General features: G+C 37.3%; 1 protein-coding gene across 5 annotated transcripts in view; it reads right to left on the bottom strand.

Moving 5' to 3' along the window:
* Positions 1–20,486, bottom strand: part of COP1 (COP1 E3 ubiquitin ligase) — a 111,155-nt gene that overhangs the window by 60,134 nt on the left and 30,535 nt on the right. For 3 of the 5 annotated variants that reach the window (XM_045189354.3, XM_024553187.4, XM_053914453.2), the window contains 3 exons: positions 13,524–13,592; positions 2,483–2,542; positions 679–755 (listed from right to left, as the gene is read on the bottom strand). In XM_045189354.3, coding sequence (XP_045045289.1) covers positions 679–755; positions 2,483–2,542; positions 13,524–13,592 — 206 coding nt within the window. The remainder of the gene's footprint in view (positions 1–678; positions 756–2,482; positions 2,543–13,523; positions 13,593–20,486) is intronic. The other 2 variants (XM_053914455.2, XM_053914454.2) reach the window with 1 other exon arrangement.

Below are 20,486 nucleotides of genomic sequence, written 5' to 3'. Positions count from 1 at the left end.
TGAACATTTCAAGCAAAAACATTCAAAATTTAGGTGGTGCTCACTTCATCAAGTGCAAGTGGAGAAGGAATCACAGACACTGTATCTCGCGAACGCTGAATGAGGTTTGCACTCTCTGAAAGTGAGGGAACAGTCCTGGGCTAGACAAACACTCCCTGCTCCAATGGAGCGCATAGAAAAGGAGGCTTAATCAGCGCAATACAAGGGAGTTACGGGCAGGTGCCAGGGAGATCCAAACTAATTGACCTAATGCCCTCATTTTAAATCTGAGGAAATCGGCCCCCCCAAATTCAATAAATTATGGGAGAAGCTCATGGTTTTCCTTTATTAAAATTTCCCTAATATTATCATTTCATGGTCTCAAACTACAGATTTTAATGTCATTGAATTTTTAATTTACAAGATATTAAAAGCTACCGTTATTTCAAGAAATCCACAAAACCTTTAATTCAACAGTGAACTCATTAACATTACATTAAACTACTCAGTGACTGTCTCTGGCATGAAAACTCAAAGCATTAAAAAAACAGATGGGCAATCTGAATCTCATTTCTAGATCATGACCGAAAGTAATTTCTCGGGGGTTTTGAACACCACATGGAAGAGGTCCCCAGGACAGTACCATATGTGCGCTTGGTAACATAAATCCTACCCAGTTACAAGTTTGAAGTTCTGTACCTGTGTGATGGAGAAGGGGCTTCAAACTGAGGCACTGTGCTATCCTCGCTGCCGGGAGAGTACAAGCCACTCATTTCCTGAAAGCATAATTATTTCAGTTACACAGAAGATGCACAGAGCAAAACCAGATATGACAGCTCGTTCCTTTCCAACCCCAGGTTTTCATCCATCCCTTTTTGCCTCAACACGCCTTCCTCTCCAGAGCCCAGAAGCAAGAATATCTAAAAAGTTAAGAGATAACCCTCTTGTATGGGACACTTTCTTAAAAAACTAGAAACTCCTTAATAAACACTGTTAATCACTAATAAAGCCACCAATGCCAAAAAAAGGACAAGTATATTGTAAATACAGTTGGCCCTTAAACAACGTGGGGGTGAGGGGCACTGACTCCCAACCTCCCTATGTATTTGCTATAACTTTTGACTCCCCTCAAATTTTACTACTAACAGTCTACTATTGACCAGAAGCTTTAGTATTTATAAGTCAATTAATTAAAATATATTCCGTATGTTATATGGATTATAAACTGTACTCTTACAATAAAGTAAGCTAGAGGAAAGAAAATGTTATTAAGAAAATCATAAGGAAAAGAAAATGCATTTAAAGTACTTATTGAAAAGAAACCCTTGCACATGAGCGGACCTGTAGTTCAAATCTGTGTTGTTCAAGGGCCAACAGCATTTTAGCGCGGAGTGCAGCACACTCTGCGGACAGCGACCCAGCTCACCGCTGACCTGGGCGGGCACCTACTGATAAAAATTGGGGTAAAAACAACAGCGTGGTACCTGGGCCCCTGGGTTCAACTCTCTGAGGTAAAGGAGGACGGACTGTGCCAGTCTCTACTTTAAAATACCTCTGCCAACGTTTTAAAGAGTAACACTTCTCCTGATTCAAATACTAGCTTTTCAGATAAATACAAACTCTAAGTTTTGATCGTTAACCCAGAGGAAAAGGCCTCTTAATCAAGTATTATCGCATAAACTATGCCTCTGAATCATACCAACAATGTGGCTTCCTTTTTTATGTCTGGCATTTCGATTAATGGAAAAACAGCAAGTTTTAAAATGCCACTACAGATCCATCATCAAGCAGAATAACTTCTGAGTAACCCAAACTCTCAGTTCAATCAAATATAGGTTAGGAAGGCCACACGGGGTACTGAACTTCCACTACTTAGTAAGCTTAACATCAATTAACATGCACCAGCAAAAGAAACATGTATCACCAACAGAAACATGTAACACGTGTGAATAATGAAAAATATACAGTAAATGTAAATACAGCTGAAGACAGTAACAGTGACTCACATCATAATAGCCTATGAGCCTCTCAAAAATCCTCCCATGGATTTCTGTAAGTAAATTATACTATAAATTCTTAGATTTTTGATAATATATTCTCATATCTCTTTTTGAATTGATGTTAATACCTAGCAATGCACAGTAAATAAGAAGTTATTTACTTAAAAGAATGAAAAAGTGACATATTTTAATATTAAGAACTGAAGGTTTCGTGGGAGTTGATTTATGTTAACACAATGGCATACAAAAAAACTGAATGATTTTTTCCACCTGCCCCAAAATTATGGCAACAAAACAAAGTGAAACCTAATTTAGAATACACTTTATCATCAAAAAAGTGATGCTTTTTCTATAAAATGCACTCTCAAAATTAAAGTAACATCTGTTACTTTCTACACAATGAAGTCCAATCCCATAAATTTAATGCAGCAATTGAAAGGAAAAGTGACAATTTCATGAAATTGAAAAACAGCTACAGAGGTGAGAAATTCTTGATGTCTTACTTCCACTCTCTTAATATCCTCTTCCAGAACACTTAGCTCCTTCTGGATCTGTTCCAGTTGCTGGAGATAAAAGAGGAAAAGAAAAAGCCTGAACCAAACCATATTGACATCACCAAGATTACAAAATAATTTTACATTTGAAAAATGATTTCTAGGAAACTGGGTACAAATGGTAAATTATAGGGATGAAAACCACTCACGAAAAGATCTGGAAGTTACTATGTTAAAATGTAAATGAAGAGACTTACTATTTAAGAAGGTAAAATGTACTTTTCTAATGGAAAAAGAATTGATTTTATAATAAAAAGATGAACAATAACAATGTGACTTATTAAAAATACAAGATACCCAAAGAACCTCATTTAATTGTTGGCAATTAATGTCAGCAGGCCAGCTGTTAACCCCATTTTAAAAATAAAAATTAGCCTCACAGAAGTGATATTCTACCATCCAACAGCAAAAACAAGTTAGCATCTCAGCATCTTCTTCTTAAGCATTTTTTAAAACATATTTAAGGTAATGTTTTATCTTTGATTACCTTACCTATTGAATTACAGCCTTCTTCCATGCCATTTACATGCAAACATTTTACTTGTTGAACCACATTCAAAACATGTAACCATTTCCCCTCCACCAGATGTTTGTTTGCAAACATCATAATTCTGAAACATGAGTCTGAATTTCAAACTTTATTAAGAAATTGTTAAAAACAAAATTATTAGAAATGAAGAGTTAGCAAATCTTCACTATATAAAACAAAACTGCATTCTAGAAACACTATACCAATTTAAAATTCCACCCCCAGTGTATGTAAGTGGCTGCCTCACTCTTGATCCAGCAAGTGGCAGGACTGGAGTTCAAATCAAGACGGCCTGTAACTCCAGAACACACGTTATTAACCACTATACTACTCTACTTCTTGATGGCAGTACCTCGCTATTTAACTTTCCCTTCTTTAATGTCTGGTAAGGTTAAACAGAGTTTTAAGGTTTATTAACATTAGAACCTTCTCTTCTGTGGCAACATACACATAGTTGATAATATAATTGATAAGTCTTAAATTCAATTATTAACCAGTCCTAAGCATTCTGCGAAGTCCTGAGAAAAACACGATTTGGAAAACCATAGACCTTGACCTCATGGAAGTCAGTCTAGGGAGGACAGCACACAAGGACGACGACAGCTCTACCCCAGTAAGCGTGAGGATGATGGGAGGCTGATGGTGCACACGCAGAGTTAGGGCAACACAGGTTGCTCCTAACCTAGATGGGAAGCTCAGAGGCAGGGGAGCATATAACTGGATCACTAAAATTACATCTGAAATTAAATAAAGGTCTGGGCCTTGAAGGATTAATAGAACTTTTCCAGGTGGAAAACAGTGGGGAAATTCAGAATAAATAGGGTAAATAATAACACATACATACAAAGGCACAAAAGATGTGGAAAAGAGAAACAATCCATCTGAAGCTATGACAATGAACGAAAATCCCCAACGTCGACCAGCACAGTCCGAGGAGAACAAGAGCTGGATGGCAAGGAGCACCAAGGTTTAAGCGACGGGCTGAGGAAGCACAGACCCTGCATTAACTATCGAGGGCAAAACGGCAGCCACAAAACTGAGAGAGGAGACTGCACACTGGAAAACCTGGGGCAGGGGAGTGAAAAGAGTAACTGACTAGCACTGTCAAATGCTTTTGACTCTTCCATCTAATAAACTTTCCTCCTCCATCCTAACTTGTTTTAACAATACTCCAAGACTACTGCAATCAGATGACATTCAAAACTGAACAAAAGGATACTCGTATACTTTCATAAAAAAGCTGGTTTTAAAAAAGAGCAGCAAAACTTAATATACAAAAACGAGATACCACTGCACACCTACTAGAGCACCCAAACTCCAGAACACGGACACCACCAAATGCTGATGGAGATGTGGAGCATCAGAAACCCTCATTTGTCACCGGAGGGAATATGAAATGGTACAGCCACTTGGAAAAACAGGTTAACAGTTTCTTAAAAAAAAAAAATTAAACATACTCTAATCACATGATCTAGTGATTGCGGTCCTTGGTATTTTCCTAAAGGAAATGAAAACTTGCGACCACACAAAAACATGTTCATAGCAGCTTTATTCATAACTGCCAACCAAGATGTCCTTAGGCAGGTGAATGGATAAACAGTGGTCCATCCAGACAGCGGAATATTATTTATTCAGTGCTAAGCAGAAATGAGCTTTCAAGCCTGAGAAGACAGGAAGGAAACTCAAATGTATATTGCTACTTGATGAAAGCCAATCTAAAAGTCTATAAACTGTATGATCCCAACTCCATGATATTTTGGGAGAGGCAAAACTACGAGACAGTAAAAAACTCAGTGGTTGCCAGGGTTTGGGGATATGGGAAGGGATCAACAGAGAAATTTTAGGGCGGTAAAAATACTCTGTATGATACTATAATGATAGATACATTTAATTATACGTTTCTCCCAACCAACATAATGTATAAAACCAAAAATAAATCCTAAAATAATCTACGGATGGACTTTGGCTGATTACGAAGAGTAAGTGTAGGTTCGTGACTGACAGCAAATGCACCCTCTGGTGAGGGACGTTGATGATGGAGGAGGCTATGCATGTGTGAGGGCAGGGGGTATATGGGAAATCTCTGCACCTTCCTCTCAACTTGCTGTAAACCTAAAAAAGAAACAAAGTTTTTAAACAGACACACACACGCAAATTCTAAGAGAGTTACCACCAAAAGCAAAGCAAATTTAGCCATATAAAGTGCAAAACTGGAGTCGCAGCATTCACACGATCACCCACAAACATACACGTCCTTCATACATATGTCCTGCAATGGCAGACTGGACCCAGCCCTTCCACAGCAACAGCTGTTTAGGTTCAGAAGAAAACATAGAACAAGCAACACCCCCCCCCCCAAAATAACTGGACTACGGGGGGCACATTAAGATGGCTTATTTAAAAGCAAATGAATAACATGTCAATACTAGTAGTCTGTGGTGAGTTAGAATGTATACTGTAATACCTAGAGTAACCCCTAAAAAACTATACAAAGAGATGTATTCAAAATAAATCAAAATGGGAATTCTAAAAATATCCCAAGTATTCTGTAAGAAAAACATACAAACAGAAAGAACAGGAAAAAGAAGTAAGTCTGGCAGAGCAGACAAAAGCCTCTTCTGCTTAAGAAACTCACCTTGAAGAGGATTAAAAAATTGATGTAACAAGGAAATAAAGAATCAGTAAGAATGCAGAAAATCATCATCACACCTTTAATACACTACACTATGCAATCGCAAAAAAACACATTCTTTCCAAGCACAATATTTCTAAATGTAACCAACTACCAGGTGATAGTGTAAATATCATATTCGAACAAATAAAACACAAAGCATTTTCTGACAATCCAATTATAATAGAAATCCACAACAAAAGACAAGAAAATCCCCATGTCCAAGTAATAGTTTAGTTCTAAATAATTAATTCATTTGCTTAAGACAAACTATTGTATAATAAAAATTAGAAACTATTTTAAACTAAGAAATAGGAAACCAAATGCCATACGAATATCATTAGGTGCAGCTGAAAAAGTATTTTTTGGCCTTAAATGCTATATTAGAAACAAGTTTGCATATGTACAACCAAGTTAACAAATTAGGAAAGAAACAACAGCAAAAAGAAAGTAGAGGAATGGAAATTATATAGAGCATAATAAAATGGAAAACAAAGCTAAAGTCAAAAACTGATTCTTATATAAGACTTAAAACTGATACATCCCTGGCAAGAACTGATCAAGAAAAAATAGAGGAAAAGACGCAGCAGTAATCAGCAGCCAGGACTAAAAACTCTGGGGCCATTAAAAGTTTACTGGCTTAGAAAATTTAACGGAAGCCGCCATCTCCTGGAAGGAGTGAGTACAACGTATCAAAAGTGCCGTGCAAAACAAAAACCTGAATGGGCACGTAACTGCTGAAGGGACCGAGCCCACAGTTTAAAGCTCTGCAAGCACACAGCAGGTCCAGGTAGCTTCTCCGGCAAGATACTTAAACATCCAGCCAAGCCATCCTTCCTAGACTACACAAATTCTTCCAGGAAATAGTAAAGAGGGCACATTCCCCAAACCATTTGATAAAACAAACAATCGTCATAGCAAAACGGGACAAGGCCAGTATAAAAAAAATTATAGGACAATCTCACTAATGAACACAGGATGCGAAAATCCTAAACAAACAATCAGCAAACCAAACATCGTAGAAGAGGATGTACATCGTGACCAAGTTCGGCTTACATAAGGGATGCAAGAAAGGTAAACAACCGTCCTGGCGGGGTTTCCTAGAGTGCAGAACATTCTGTGATAAAACTAGGATACTTCTGGGGAAATCAGGACAGCTGGTCACCCAAGTGCAAAATTGATTTACTTTTTAATGTTAAACCAATGTAATTATTGACACTAACAGAATGCAAAAAATTTCACATCATCTCAGATGCACAAACATTTTGGAGAATACTCAAACCCCCACTCATGATTAAAGAAAAAAAAAAAAGATCCTCTTAGAAAGCTGGGAATAGAAATTTACTTCCTTGAACAATACAAAGTGCCTAGGAAAAACCTACAGAAAACATCATACCTAATGGTGAGACGCCGAAAGCTTTCACTCTGAGATCAGCACCAACACTAGGATGCCCCGCTATCACTTCTATTCATCACTGTACCGGATGTCCTAGCCAGCAGAGTAAGACAAGAAAAATAAATAAAAGATATAAGAATCACAAAGAAACAAACTAAACTGTTATTTGCAGATGATGTCGTGTACACAGAAAACATAAAAGAATCTACAAACAAATTCTCAGAATCAATGAGAGTTTAATGAGGTTGCTGGATGCAAAAACATGTATGTGTAAAAATCAACTGTATTTCTATGTACCAGCCACAAACGGTAAGGAACTGAAATTAAAGACGTAGACAACATTTACAATAGCATAAAAAAATGACTGAAGACCTGAGAACAAATCTAGAATAAAGATGTATAAGAGTAGTACTCTGAAACATATCAAAATTTTGTAGGACATTCTTAGGGACCAAAGTAGAGAGAAATACGGTATTTATGGCTACAAGACTCAATATGGTAAAGATACAGTCTCCCAAACTGACCTACAGAGTAATCTCAATAAAAATCACAGCACCACAGAAATACACCAGCTGGTTCTAAAACTTGTACAGAAATACAGAGAGCCATGAATAGCCGAGCCATGACTTCCTAAGAAACAATAGCTCACTGTAAACTTCCTGTATTTAGTTCAATGTGGCAGTGCCAAAAATAAATAGACAAACAGACCAGTAGAGCATATGAGAAAGGCTGGAAACGGACCCACACATACATGGACACATGAAGTATGACAAAGGTGGTACTTCAGAGCAATGCGGAAAGGACGAAGTCTTTAATTAAGGGTGCTCAGACAAGTTGTTATCCATCTGAAAAGTTCCCTATCCCTCTCGTTACACACAATAAACCCCTAAGCAGATTACAGATCTGAATGTGAATAATAAAGAATTAACACTTCAAATAAATAACACAGTAGAAATGTCTTCATGACCTGCAGTGGAGAAGAATTCTTTACCTGACGCAAAAGGCATTAATTGTAACAGGAAAGATGAATAAATTTGACTCCATTAAAGATAGAAACTTCATTAGAAACACTCATTAAATGACATCAACTAAGAAAATGAAAAAAAGCAGCCCAGTTAGAGGGGGAAAATATTTGCTATAGGTAGATAGATTAAAAGAATTTTTTATCTAGAATACATAAACACCAAACCACTAAGAAAATCAAGTGAACAGAAAAGATACAAAAAGCCTTAAGCAAGTATTTTGCATATACACAAAAAGTTTAAATGGCCATTAAACATATTACCAAGTGCTCAACTTAATTAATCATCAGGAAAAAAATGCAAATTAAAACCATTAAGAGACAGGTGCAATATATACCCCCCAAATTAGCTAAACTGGAAAGTCTATTGATACTAAGTATTGGCACAAATACAGTGCAATAATAGGAACACTCATATAATGTCCACAGGAAGTGTAACTAAGTAATACAAGTGGTTAGAAAAACAGTTTGTACATATCCTGTGACTCATCAATTCCACTTCTACATACGTCCCATACACATACGTACACTAACTTACACCAGGATACGTATGTAAGATAGTGGTAACATTGTGTGAATAGCTCCAAGCTGGAAACAACTTAATAGTCCATCAACAACAAAAATGGGGTATAATCATTTAATACAACAACAAAAATAAATCAACTACAGTCATATACAATAATATGGATGAAAGTTAACATGAGCCAAAGAAGAAAAGAACAAAATATTACTATAGAAGTGCATTTATGTAAGTTCAAAAGAGAGAGAGAGGGAGGGCGAGAGAGACAGAGACATAAATATTTAGGCATCAAAACAATAAAGAAAAACAGGAGGTGACTACCATAAATATCGGAATATTAACTACCTACCGGGCGATAAAGAAGGATACAGTCTGGAAAGGGGAGGAAGCTGCAGGGCTCCTGGCAATAATCGACCACTTAATCAGGCTGGTGGTACATGGGTGGTCGCTCTAGTATGATTCTTTAAACTGTGCATTTGCTGAATAAACTTTCTTTTGCTTTATTTCATATAAAAACATTAAAAAATTGAGTTCATTAAAATTCCAAATAAAACCAAACGGAAACCACAACTCATCAAAACTGTCCTACTACAGTAAATTAAACAAGTACTACAAATGTCCAGAAGTACATTTTAAAATGAAATCAAATTAAATATATAAAGCAATTGTTCAAACGCTAGTACTAATTTGCACAGATGTAACTGGCTTTTGCACGGAACCCAAAGCCCATCCGTTCAATCTGAGCGTGAGGAAGAATGACATACCCAGTTATACACATGCACTGATTAGATGCTATGGTAGGCAGATCCCCACCGCTCAGCATTCACACCCTTTTGTGGGCTGGGTCTAATGATTTGCTTCTAGTGAACAGCAGCACACGTTAGGATGTCGCTTCTCAGACGCAGTTACAAACAGTATGTGACCGCTGTTTTCAAAGCCCTCTCTTGCTTTCTCCCGCACGCGCTTCCTGAGGAAAGCCCGCTGCGTGCGATGCAGCAAGCTGTCCTATGAAGAAGTCCACGTGGCGGAAAAGTGGCACATCTTTCCAAGAGCCAGTGAGTGAGCCTGGAACAGTTCCTATTCCAGAGAGACCTTGAAATTGCCGCCCTGGCCAACACCCTGATTGTAGCTTAGCAAGAAACCCTGAGCCACAGCCCCCAGCTACACGGCCCCAGTGTGCCTCACCCAAGACAGTAAATGTCTGATGGTTTCAGCATTAAATTTGAGGTCTACTATGTGCCCATTCTAGGGTAAGATAAATCAAAAATAAAAATTAAACATAGGATTCTAATAGGCCTAAAATAGTAGTGAAATGTAACACTGGAGTAAATAAGTGTATTAAATCTGACAAGTGAAGGAACCCAGAGCACTAATTTGAAAGAACATAAGCACCTCTATGTTCATTGCTATGTTATTTACAATCGCCAAGATATGGAAGCAGCCCAAGTGCCCTTCAGTAAATGAGTGGATAAAACAACTATGGGACATTTACACAGTGGAATACTACCAGCCGTAAAAAAAGAAGAAAATCTTACCCTTTGTGACAGTCTGGATGGACCTGGAGAACATTATGCTCAGTGAAATAAGCCAGTCAGAGAAAGACAAATACCGTATGATCTCACTTATATGTGGAATCTAATGAACAAACTGAACAAACAAACAAAATAGAGACGGACTCATAGATAGAGAGCAGAGATGACAGCTAGTGGGGGGCAGGGGTGGAGGTTAGGAAGCAAAGGGGAAAAGGGCTCACAGACATGGACAACAGTGTGGTGACTGCAGGGGATGGGTATAAGGGGACTAAATGGTAATGGAAAAAAATACAATAAAGTAAAAAAATTTTGAAAAAAAGCTGAAAAGCAGATTTAACTTCTTTTTGGTATATATCAAAGTCTAAACCAAGACCCATCATAATCCCAATTAAAAATCAAGTATGAAATCACAAAGTTAATTTTCAAAGTCTGAATGCTAATCTTAGACATATAAATTCAAAAGCAGTAGTGTGCCTCCTGGTCATACTGCATTTTGCTTCAATAAGTTCAAGTATGAATTATACTACAGGTGATAAGACCTTTAACAATTATGTCCATTTTGAGGATTAAACATGCAAATATACTTTTAATATACGCAAAAAACATAACCACCCACTTCATTCTATCTGCACTAAATCTCAAGGTATTAATTATATTCTCTAGACTGAAGTTTACTATGATTACAAATCACTACTACATCCGACTCCAATCATGAAGAAATGTATGAAATGTAATCAAAGTTAACAGATAAAATTCTTAAAATCTGTTAACCTAGTTCCAAATTTTCAAGTGTTTAAAACTTTGTTAACCTAGCTCCTCCGAGTCCCTTGTGTGACTGAACTTGAAATACTGGAAAACCAGCAGGCATGTGCAGTCAGGCACAGAAGAGGCAGCCACACTCAGAGCGCCTGCACCCACAGCAGCTCGTTTCTTGGTTAGGCTGCTTACCGTGATAAAACACAGACCAAGGGGAAACAAAACGGATCATTCACAAGATCACATTACTTCGAACTTTCAGTAAGCTGAAAAATACTACAGCACCATTAACCCAAACATTTAATAACAAATGTATAGAAACACTGGTACTAAGAGGTATGTGATCAAAGGCAGTATCACACAAGGCATTACTGGAGGCCATCAGCCACCAAATCAGAGAAAGGACAAATCAGGATCACAAGGAAGAGTTATCGTTAGCAACCAATTCTCCATGGAGTTCTCAGTCCTGCTTATCTTGTGATAGCTTCTGCTCCAAGTTATCTTTTCAAGAATGTATAGAGAATGCCCTGGCAAGAGAGAAACAGTTCCTTCTTCCAGGAAAGAGGGCAGATCTGTTTTCAGATCAATTTGATAAGAACAGTGTGTCCCTGCAGGGCAAAGACGGGACAGGTTTGTTAGCAGACCCCTTTAAAAGACTGGGGAGACTCTCCTGAGCTCAGGCTGCCTTAGTTGTAATATAAATCCAGTGCATGTGCAGTGACAACCGGGGTCCACCCCTACACTGCCCCTGGAGCACGTGGGGGCCACAGGGACCTGACACAATCCCGAGGCTGATGCCTCCAGATGTGACACAGTAAGTCCTTTACCTCCAACCCAGGAGTCCCAGTCTGCTGCCAGCATCTATACACTGAGGCAGGGAAACTTGTCAGCCCGCTAGTAAGATAAAAGTCTCTCATATGCTATATCCTTATTACCTGAAACAATTTCAAATCTAACAAATTACTGCAAGCATTAATTGACCTGCTAGAGAAGCCCCAAAAAACCTCCAGGGCTAACGAAAACCTTACATAACTCAGGACACGGACAGCGGCAAGCCATTCATTTCATACCCGGCCCCCGACATCCTCTTATTTGTACTGTTGACTTAACTGATTTGTTCACCATTCATTACCAGCAATTTCCTACGTAGTAAATCTCACTCTCAATGAGACTCAAGTCTAAGAGGAAGAAACAGAACCACTGCAAAAAGAGCTCCACATTCTGTTTTACAAGAGGGGCTGCAGGCAGTGTACGAAATGTGAAAAATTATCACTCTTCCAAAGAATTTCCTATAGCAAAATATGTTGCATGTATATTCTCAATTAATAATTTTATTTTCACACATTATAAAATTTTCAACTTTGCTACTCAAAGTATGGTCCGAGGACCCAGAGCGGCAGCACCTGGAGCTGGCTACGAATGTAGATCCTGAGACACACACAGCCCTTAATCCGCACTAGGATTCTACCAGGGTCCTCAGGCAATTCTCACGCATTTAAAGCTTACAAAGTACCCAACAACAGCAAAAAAAAGATGAATAAATAAATCCTACATTTATAACAAAGATAGTGCTTTTGTTAACAGAAATATTAAAATCAAAATTGTTAACAAAAATTAAGAACAATAAGCCATGCGAAAAATAATTAGCAATAAACTCGCATAATACAGAAAAATTTTATCTAAACTACGAAAAAATTAAAAACATACATCATAAATAATCAAAAAAGGGGGAAACATAAAACTAAGATAAATACAAGGTTCTGGCAATGCATACTTCATGTACTTCATTAAAATGAAGACATTTCTCATCTTTTTATGTTCAAAAATAATAAAGATAGCCTATGACCTAGCACATAATAGATGGTCATATTTTTTAATGAGTAAAAAGTAACCTAATTAGACAAGTCAAACTAAAAATATATGAGATTTGAGATAGTCAGGAACTTAAATATAAAATAACTTTCAGAGTTATTTTAGCATGCTACCAAGAGCATAGGATTTTGCCCTTGACTTTTCCACATTCAGTACAAGTGTGAAATGACTAAGTAATTTTTTAAATGTTAAATTAGAACATGCTAGCTATAAAATTGTTAATAAAAATTATCTTCTAACTATTCTGCATGACTTACATTTTCCAAGTTCTAAATAGATAACTACATTTTTACATGTTTTTATCCCGTCACACATTTTTACCATTAGAAAAATTGTAACTCTACTCAAGGTTCTAGTTATCTAAATTTTCTTAAATTTTCTTTGAGGGTGAAGGGTGGGCTGTCATTTGATAATTCCACTTAACACTGTTTATACTTTGAGGTCAGTCATTGCAGCATTTAATCCTATAGAAGAGATGTCAGCATACTACAAAAAGGGACTTTTAGATAATCAAGTTGTAAAGGTAAAAGAAGTCAAAATAACAAAACTTAAGAAAAGTTCATGAAAACAGAAAATTTTTTTAAATGTTTTAAAGAATTTTTTAGCCTGAAACGCCTTTATAAAAATGGGGAAAAACGGGGATAGTCAACAATAGTAAATAAAACATTATGTAAAATACACAAAATAATATACCTCTCTCTTATTTCTTCTTGCAACCTTGAGGAATTCCATAAGGATCTGTAGTTGGGCTGCATGTGATTCCTATAATAGAAAATTATAATTGTTCTTTTAAAAATATAACTGAGTTCAAAGTTTTCTTTAACACCACAATATAATCAGTATGAAGCAACTTAATGCATCCTTTTAAATCAGTCTATTACTTCCATTTACTCAAGTTTTCCCATTTGCTAATTGGCATTTTAAGAAGCAAGCCATTTTCTCTAAAACTGATTTTAAGAAACAAGTGTTTTAAATGACATTCCTCATTTCCCTGCTGAAAAAGTACTCATGAGAACAGGCAATCTGCCACCTGTCCTATCTTTCTGTTCTCCAATCACACTAATATTGATGCATCATCAAGACCAAAGTCACGGTGGAACCAACTCAGTCTCTGGACACTAACATCACTTTCCCCATAAAAATCTCAACTGCAGAGGAGTAAGAAGCATGATAAATGAAAAGAAATCCAAAACATTCAGAAGTCAAATTTACTATTTCTGATTATTACCTATTCATAGGTATGCAAATCAATATGGTTCTTTAGATCATTTCAGTCGTAAATCAAACACTTAAAAACAAAAATTTCAATATAATCAAGTGAAGGGAGGGGTAAATAACCCAAATTGGTATCAAACAAAAATGTAACAGATAAATGATAATTATAAGCTTGACAATTTCTGGGTATCAAAAAATACAATTACAAAAAATAGATCTTTAAACAACTTAGCTCATTCTTTCCCATAATGTTCCCAGAGGGCCAAAGCAACCCTGCCTAGTCTCTCTCCTGTTGCTTCTTCTCTCCTAAGAACTTCCTTGTTTCACTGTCCCGAGCTTTGATAAACGTACTCTGAATAAATAAATGAAATAAGTAAGTAAGTTTGTGAGACGTGGTGTCACGAGAGATTCACAAGTGAAACTGTTTTCTTGCATAACGAAGTGGCATTTACTGGACCTGAGACACATCCCTAAGAAGTTAAACTATCACAAAAAACAAACTCGCAGGGGCTGTTTCCCAGCGATGATGACGAAGTATCCCAGGATCCTTTGCATCTTTCTTGGGACACCTCACACTGATTATCTATGACTGTCTACAGATTAATGACTACAGGGCAAAGATCACATCTCTGCACAAAAAGGAGCCTGCACAGCCAAGACTGCTAATAAACAGCACAGTCCATTTGCAAACGAAGTGTATAAACTGTCTTCAAACTAGTAAGTTTGAATACTTTATTTCTGTCAAGCAGAACATGTAAATAGGTTAAGAATACTACTGATTTGTAGAAAGGGGGGAGAGTCCCACAAAGCTTCATGGTGAAAGAAAATCCAGTTTTCCTTCGGCCCTGTAATATCGTTTGGCTCTGTAAATTAGGAGTACTAATTATTACTTGGATTTTAAGGGCAGGAGAAAGGAAAGAAAGGCAAGAGAAGGAGGAGGTTCCAAGAGAAGACAAGAGAAGACTTGACTATCCAGGTATAACAGATAATCAAATTTTAGGATTCTAACCTACAAACCTTGTACATCTTTGAGTGCTTCCCCTACTTGACTTCAGCGTCCCTACCTATAAAATAAGCAGGTAACATTTCACAAATGAGGTCATTTTGCCATATCTTAAGTAACTGTTAATATGATTTAGGTGGTAAATTTTCTCTATATCAATACATTCTTTTCCTTAAATCTACTGTCAAAAAATTCTAAAGGATATGCACTTCTGCTAGTATGATGACAACAACAGCCTTCAGAACAAAAAAACATTTCAGGTGACAACCACAAACAATTCACAATGATGAAAAGAACGATTCATAGGAAGACGTAACAACCCTAGACACAGGTGCACCTAGTAAGAAGTTTCAAAATACATGAAGCAAATATCACAGAAAACAATGGAAGATGGACAATCAAAATTGTATTCTTAACATGCCCCTATCAGTAACTGAAAGAGCTAGGAGGGAAAGATTTGAATATTAACAAACTATATAGTCAATGTTTATAAAAGCATTACAACAAAAAACATACTATTTTCAAATGCAAGTGATCATTCAACAAAACAGACCATATGCCATATAATAAAAACCATAATAAACTTCAACAGACCAAAACATACAAACTGAACTTCTACATCAGGTAGAATACTCAAAAGTGTTGCCTCAAAGAGCGCAGCAAATTAGCCTAGACAGAAATTGGCTCTGGTCCCACCCAACAAAGCTTAAAAACAAAATTCAAGACAATCAAACTTTTTCCAAGTGACTTAACTACATGCCAGAACAAACTTCAGGAATGTATGAAGAAATACAAAATACCAGCATTAAACAAGGTAAAATTTATAATTTTCTGGCATGCTTTCAAAACATTAATAAGCATGTAAAATAAAAAGGAAAATACACCCATAATAAGGGGGGAAGTCAGCAATAAAAAGGTACAGAAATAACGCATTACTAATATTATAGAATCATTAAACAAAAACATTAAAAGAATTATTATAACTATGTACATGTTCTAAAAGTTACAGGAAAGCATAAGCAGGTGGGGAAACAGTGAATTTGACAATAGAAATAGAAACTATCCAAAATGAACCAGGTAAAAGATAAAGATAAAGTATAAATGAATAGAGCTGCTTATCAATGAGCTGTGGAATAGCTTCAACCAGCCCAATAGTTATATAATTGGAGATCCCAAAGTGGAAGAGGGGATAGGAAAATATTTGAAAAATTAAGGACTGAAAAATTTCCAAATCTGATAGAAACTATAAACCCACACAGATCCAAGACTCCCCCAAAACTTCAGGAATAGGAAACATGGGGGGCGGGGGGCGGGGGGATGACTCTACCAAGGCATATCAAAATCAAAATGCTTAAAACCATAAAGAGGACATTTTAAACTCAGAGAAATAATGCAAGACAGAAGACAATGGAGAAACATCTCAAAGATATTGAAATACCTAGCCCGGTAGCTCAGTTGGTTAGAGGATCTTCCTGATATACCAAGGTTGTAGGTTCGATCCCCAATCAGGGCACATACAAGAATCAACCAATGACCCTGAATGGGTGCCTCAGATGGATGAAGTGTCATCTCATGCACCAAAAGGTTGCCAATTTGATTACCAATCACGGCACATACCTAGGTTACAGGTTCAATATCTAATTGGGGAGGGTATGGGAAACAACCCATCAATATTTCTCTCTCACATCAATGTTTCTCTCTCTCTAAAAACCAATAAACATATCCTCAGGCAAGGATTAAAAAAAAAAGAATCAACCAATGAATGCACACAAAAGTGGAATAATAAATCGATGTTTCCCTCTCTCTCTCTCTCTCTCTCTCCAATCAATCAATAAATAATTTTTAAAAAGATACAGTTAGAAAAATAAAAATTAAATACTAAAATAAAGTAAATCTAGAATTCTATACTTATTTAGAAGTACCTTTCAAACAGAGACAAAATAAAGCCTTCCCCAGACACAGAAGCTTGAAGAACTCATCACCAGCAGGTGTGCGTTAAAGAAACGATAGCGGCTGCCCTTCAGGCAGAAGGAAAGTTACAGGTGGACGTCAGGAGAATGAATGAAAACAAGAGAATGAAGTGCACCAGAAATGGGAAATATCTGGGTAAATATAGGACTTTTAAGGTCATGTTGCTTAACCACAATGCAATTCAACTAGAATTCAATTACCTAAATATATTTTTGGAAAAGTAGCAATTTTCAAAACACACACACACACACAAAAAAAACATCTGAAACTATCAGTTAGGCAAAAATTAAAAAAGATAACACCAAGTGTTCATATGGTACAAACCCAAAGAAGAAAAATTTGGCAATATTTAGTAATATTAATAAGTTAATAATATTAATAAGTGTGCATGCAAACCCTATGAACAGCAAACTCCTTAAATCACTAAGTATGTATACACTGGGTGGAGAAAAAGTAGGTTTACAGTTGTGAGAATGCAAAACACAGAGTTTATTCTGTATTATCATTTAATTATTGTATTACTTTCTACAGGAACAACTGGACACCCACTTTTGCCCCTTCCTGTATATGAACACAAGGACACATGAATAACAGTATTAAATGCAGTATTGTCACTCATAGTTAGGAACTGGGAAGAACCTAAACATCCATCAAAGGGGAAGAGATACGCTCTTGCAATGGAATACTACAGGGAAGTTAAAATAAATAAATTGGGTCTGTTTATCAACATAAACCTCAAAAGTAAACAAAGAGGTATAGGTCAAAAGGATAACTACGGTATATAACTCTTTACATACACTTCCAAATTATACAAACAATACTTTCTATAGCTGTAGATACAAGTATATGTAAGAAAAGCATAAACATGCTTGAGATGGACACTTGCCAGCTTCATCAGGTGGTTATTCTGGGGGAATGAAGTAAGATGAAAGATGAGAGGGCTTAAGTATAAAAAAATATTTAATTCTCAAAAGGCAGGTCTAAGGCATATATGGCAAAGTGTTAATAATAAGAAAAACTGAGATGAGGTATGACAAGTCTCATTATTTTTGGTACTTTTCTGTATGTTCAAAATATTCATCAAGTTAAATAATAATGCCAAGTAAAATAGGAAAACAATAATGTAAAAAAGCTATAAAACTAATGCTAGGAATTAGCTTCTGAGATGGCTCCCTCTTCAGAAAATAACAGAAAAGGATGTGTGGTCGAAAACTAAGATACTTGTAATTCTTCAATTCCAAGACAAAAAGCCAAAAGAAAACAAAGGTTAACACTGGCACATCAGAAGGGGGGAGAAGGGCACCGGTTCTCACACTCACACGCAAGCTTCCCCATCCTCAGTACGGCACCCCATTCTTTAAGTGTGCCAGGTGTGCGGGAGCCCCTGGAGACTCTCTTCCCACCCCCGGAATAGAAAACACCTGGTATCTCCTAAGGTAGGAAAGGGAGAATCATTGGCTGTGAGTTGTATAGGAATAGACCAGAGATTCCACCTGCTTCTTAATCACTCTCAACCAATCTTCTCATTTTCAGCCTTTACTATACAAGGTGCCTAATGCTCCCAATTCCAAGGCCTGAGTCCCACAACATAAATAGGGTTGGTTCTTGGCTATTTCCCCGCTGTTGGCCTAGTAGTCACCTCTCTCAGATGTTCTAATCTATTACTTTTCCTCCATCTGCTTTAGGGCTTACAAAACACTGTTGCCGCTGTCTCAGGAGCACAGTAACTGCACAAGTTCAATCTACAAAGAAGTCTCTTTACGTCATTTACCTCTATGTGAAAATAGTTACTTGATTTAGTTTATCTCCTCACCCTGCACGCCCACCCCCCAACAGTAGAGTCCTAGCAGAAACAATAATCCAATTCAAAAATGGGCAAACGACCCGAACAGACATTTTTGCCAAGATGTTCAAATGACCAACAGGTGTGTGAAAAGGTGCTCAACATCACAAATCATTGGGGAAATGTAAATCAAAACCATGATAAGGTGCCACTTCACGCCTGTTACAATGGCTATCATCAGAAAGACAAGAGATAACAGATACTGAGGATATGAAGAAGAGGAAACACCTGTGCATCGTTGGTGGCAAGGTAAACTGGTACAGCCGCCATGGAAACAGCGTGGAGGTTTCTCAACAAATTAAAGATACAGCTACCACGTGATCCAGCAATCCGTCTGCTAACTGTAAGTCCAAAGGAAACTAAACCGCTGAGCCGAAGAGAGATCCGCACCCCACGCTCACTACAGCGTCGCTTACACGCCCAGGATGTACAAACCACCCAAGCATCCAGCGATACAGAACGGAGATGTGGTGCGTGTGCACATGGACTCCCACACACTGCGCGACACTATTCTACTCAGCCACAAAAACGAGGGTGGTCTTGTCATCGGCAGCAACATGGATGGACCTCGAGGACATTATGTTAAGTGAAATAAGTCAGACAGAGAAAGACCAGTACTGTACGATCTCACTTACCCAGTATTTGTGGAATCCAAAAAAAAAAAAAAAAAAAAAAGCTCATAGAAAAAGACATCAGATTTGTGGCTGCCAAAAGCAGGGGGACGGGGAACTGGGCGGGGATGGCCATAAGGTGGAAGCTTCCAGTTATAAGGTAGATTAAGTTCTGAGGACGCAGGCATGTACAACATAATAACTACAGTTAATACTCCTGTCTTTGAAAGTTGCTAAAAGTAAACCCTAAAAGTTCTCATCACAAAGAAAAAGACATTAAAATTATACAGTGCTGTGTGTCAATTATATCTCAATAAAACTAAACTACATAAATAAAAAATTAGCCCTCCTCTGCCCCTCAAAAAAAAGACACAGTTTGGGAGACTCAACCTCACCTGCTCCTTTCTCCAACTAAAATATTCCCATTCCATCAGGTGGGATCTAGATCAAGCAATTTAATCAGAATCTATCCACAGAATTTCTTAAACCGAAAGCCCTTTTTCTTCTTCTGTCAAAACACATAAACATAAACATAAATGAGGGACTGCACATGAACCTGCCATCCACCACGTGGTAGACATCTGAGAAGAGAGAACCATACCTGTCCCAAAGAACCATCCGCACTCACACAGGGGCCCGAACACTCAACAGCACTCTCAACAGCACTGAAGCACCGGATCTCATTTCCCCGGGGTCCCCAGAGAAGCCGTGGCTCCAATCTTTCCAACAGTTGGTTGCTAAGCTCTTCCTTTTTATGTGTGTGAACTACTCACTCCCGCATCCTATCAATAAATAGCCCCCTCTTATTTGAGCCAAGTCAGGTGGATATTTGCTTATGCTAAGGTGCACACTGCTTATAACAGATCATATTCAATTCCTATTACATGCAAATTCACATTTTAATTTTTACATGAATAAATGCAATTTCATGTTTACTGACATTTTATCACATGAAACAGGATATACTGTTTCAGTTCCCATCTTTGCAAATGCTGTTAGCTAAGCCATAGACT

The sequence above is a fragment of the Desmodus rotundus genome, chromosome 12, assembly GCF_022682495.2.
Source record: "Desmodus rotundus isolate HL8 chromosome 12, HLdesRot8A.1, whole genome shotgun sequence".
NCBI lineage: Eukaryota > Metazoa > Chordata > Mammalia > Chiroptera > Phyllostomidae > Desmodus > Desmodus rotundus.
Note: the sequence above shows the minus strand (reverse complement) of the source record. Positions and strands in the feature narration are given on the sequence as shown.